A 2,814-nucleotide genomic window follows, 5' to 3' on the forward strand; every position below is an offset into this window, starting at 1 on the left:
GCCGCGCCTACCTGAGCGTGCCGCTGTAGGCGCAGGCCAGGAAGAGCCCGGGGACGCCGGGCAGGTCCTCGAAGATGTCCAGCACGAACAGGGGCATGTACTGGGCGGGGCGGCAGGCGCTGGGCGCGGCACCGGGAGGGCTCCCGTCTGCCGGCCCCGCACACCCCCGGCCCCGGACAGGCGGGCGCGCAGTGGTCATCTGGTGTATGTTTGTTGATTGACTGCACGAGGGACTGCCGTCAGGCAGCTCCGGCTCTGACCCAAGGGCGGGGAGGGGCTCACCTGGTCTGGGGCGGAGATGCGCCCAGTGAGGAGAGGGTCGCAGTCGCTGTAGAAGACGAACATGATGACGCCGCAGCAGGCGGCGCTGCTCACGATCAGGAAGAGGCCCAGCTGGTTGATGAGGACGGCCCTGGGGGAGGGGCGGCTCAGGCGGGGGGAGGGGGCAGCAGAGGCGTCCCGGAAGCGTCCCCTTGTCCCCGGACACTCACAGCTTGGCCTTCCGCTCCGTGCTGCAGGCCACGTAGCGCTGCACCTGTGCCTGGTTCACGCCGTACATGGAGAGCCACACCAGCGTGCCGCCCACCACGAAGGTCCAGAACGTGTAGCGACTCCGAGGGTCAGGGTCAAAGCTGAGTGGTGACAGCGCAAGCCGGCCATGAGAGGATGTGACATTGATTACCTTCCCAGGGGTCCCAGATAGCCATTCAGGACCTTAAGGGACTTTCAGAGTAGGTTTTGAAGGGTGAGTAGGAGTTCGCCAGATTTTCTTTTGAGTTACAAACCTTTCTCTGCTCAGTCAAGAGCTCAGAGAGGCGAGTCCATCTCCTTCTCTTATGTCCCCCTCCTCCTTTTTTTGCAGTACTGGGGATGGATCCCAAGGTCTTCACACTGAGCTACATGCCTACTGCTTTTTATTTTTTGAGGTAAGGTCTCACTAAATCGCTAAGGGCTGGATTTCCCCGGGCTGGATCTCCCGATCTTTCTGCTACAGCCCCACGGGGTGCTGGGATGACAGGCTTTGCCCCACACCACAGCCCTGCCTCCGAATTTCCTCACTCCATTGGGTTGATCCGGGAGAGGTTCTGGGCCAGGCTGAACACCTGCCGGGGCCCGCCCAGGAGCGCGGCCCCGCGGGCCAGGATGGCCCAAAAGCCGCTCAGCATCACCACCACCTGGAACGTATCGGTCCACACCACGGCCTTCATGCCGCCCTGCGGGAGAGAGGCCACGCGTCCGCCCAGGGCAGGGCAGCGGGCAGAGAGGGCGGACCCAGCTAGCGGTGTTTGGGACGGACGCCCTTCTCTCCCTCCGATTCTCCATCTGTAAAATGGGGTCAAGAAGACTTTCCCACCCTGCTGTTAGGATTAAATAAATTAATAATTGACGAAGATTTGAAACAGAGCCGAGTCAGTGCTCAGGGAGGGTCTCCACGTGGATGTCAACACGATGATCACTACCATTTTGTGTCATTTTTGCCTTCAGACCTTCCTGTCTCAGCCTCCCCAAGGAGGGCCCTGGAGTTTTCTTTGGCAGAGCCCTGCTCCTCTCCCGTGACGCCAAGGAGGCTGACTCCGCCCCCTGGGGCTGGACTAGCCAATCAGAGCGCCCCAGCCGCAGACTGCCTTGAAGAGCATCTGCGGGTGGTGCTCGGGTCGGGTCGGGCGGGCTCCGGGGACTTGAGAGTATTGCCAGCCCCGGACTGCAGCCTGCTCTTTCCGCAGCAGATCAGCCCGAAGCCCGCGGAGCCCAGGGGAGAGGGGCGGGGTGAGGCCTTGGGAGCCCTTGGGCCCGGCCACGCCTGAAGTTAGCACATCTTTGGATCTCAGCACCGAGCTTTTCAGGTCCCTTGCATTACAAAGGCTGAAGCTCAGCCCAGCTAGGACAGGGCTTGGAAGGCAGGAGGACGGCTGCGCTGGTGGCCTGGAGACCCTCTGTGGGAGACCCCACGGCGTGTCCGAGCCACTCACTACAGTCGTGTAGAAGGTGCAGATGATTCCGGTGGACAGGAGAGACGCCCAGATGTCCAAGCCGGTCACTGTGCAAAGGCAGAAGCCCCATGAGGCCACCCTCCCTCCCAGCGCCCCTGCCCCGACCTCCCCTGGCCGTACCTTGGTTCAGGATGAGCGCCGGCGCATAGATCACGATGCCGGTGTAGAGCACCTGTGGGCGAGAGGGCGGGGCGGTGGGGCAGCAAGGGGCGGGGCCCGAGGAAGGCGTGGGCGGGACGGTGCTGGCTGGGGCGGGGTCCTGAGTGATGGGGCAGGCTGTGGGCGGAGCCGGGGGAAAGGTGAGCTGTGCTTGGGCGGGGTGAGCTGGCTAAGGGCGTGGTCCCAAATGAGTGAGCAGGCTGTGGGCGGAGCCAATGGGGCGGAGCCAGAAGGAGTGGGCGATGTCGGGGCTGTGGGCGGGGCCAGTGGGGCGGGGCCGAGCGGCGGCGGGGCGGGGCCCGGGCCGCTCACCGTGGCCAGCAGGTACTGCAGCGTCCCGCAGAGGCGCACGGCGCGGTTGAAGCGCATCTCCAGGTACTGGAAGAGGAGCCGAGGACGCGGGTCACCGGGACGGAGACTGTGGGATCCCTCTCTGCCCCAGGATTCGCGCCCTCGGTCACCGGCCTCGGCGCGCTCCTGAGCTGTGCGCTCGGCCGTCCCCCGCGCCCCACGCCCACGACCAGAGCCCGCGGCGCCTGCTGCGTAGCGGACACGACTCCAGCCGCTGCGCTCTGTCCGGGGCAAGACCGCGCAGCGACCCTAGCTTCAGGGAGCGGAGGCGGAGCCGCCCGGAGCGCGGGCTGCGGGCGCCCGTCGGGGCGCC

At 65.3% G+C, this 2,814-nt stretch overlaps 1 protein-coding gene across 1 annotated transcript in view; it reads right to left on the reverse strand.

Moving 5' to 3' along the window:
- The window catches only part of Slc5a5 (solute carrier family 5 (sodium/iodide cotransporter), member 5), a gene marked incomplete at its 5' end in the record, with an annotated part of 8,220 nt that extends 5,692 nt beyond the window's left edge, over window positions 1-2,528 (reverse strand). Inside the window, 7 exon segments of the mRNA XM_013507280.1 lie at window positions 12-100; window positions 283-412; window positions 492-632; window positions 1,060-1,214; window positions 1,971-2,038; window positions 2,112-2,163; window positions 2,463-2,528. Of these exon segments, the coding sequence (XP_013362734.1) occupies window positions 12-100; window positions 283-412; window positions 492-632; window positions 1,060-1,214; window positions 1,971-2,038; window positions 2,112-2,163; window positions 2,463-2,528 (701 nt within the window).
- Between the last annotated feature and the right edge of the window lie 286 nt (window positions 2,529-2,814).

The sequence above is a fragment of the Chinchilla lanigera genome, unplaced genomic scaffold (assembly GCF_000276665.1).
Source record: "Chinchilla lanigera isolate Chin_1 unplaced genomic scaffold, ChiLan1.0 scaffold00123, whole genome shotgun sequence".
NCBI lineage: Eukaryota > Metazoa > Chordata > Mammalia > Rodentia > Chinchillidae > Chinchilla > Chinchilla lanigera.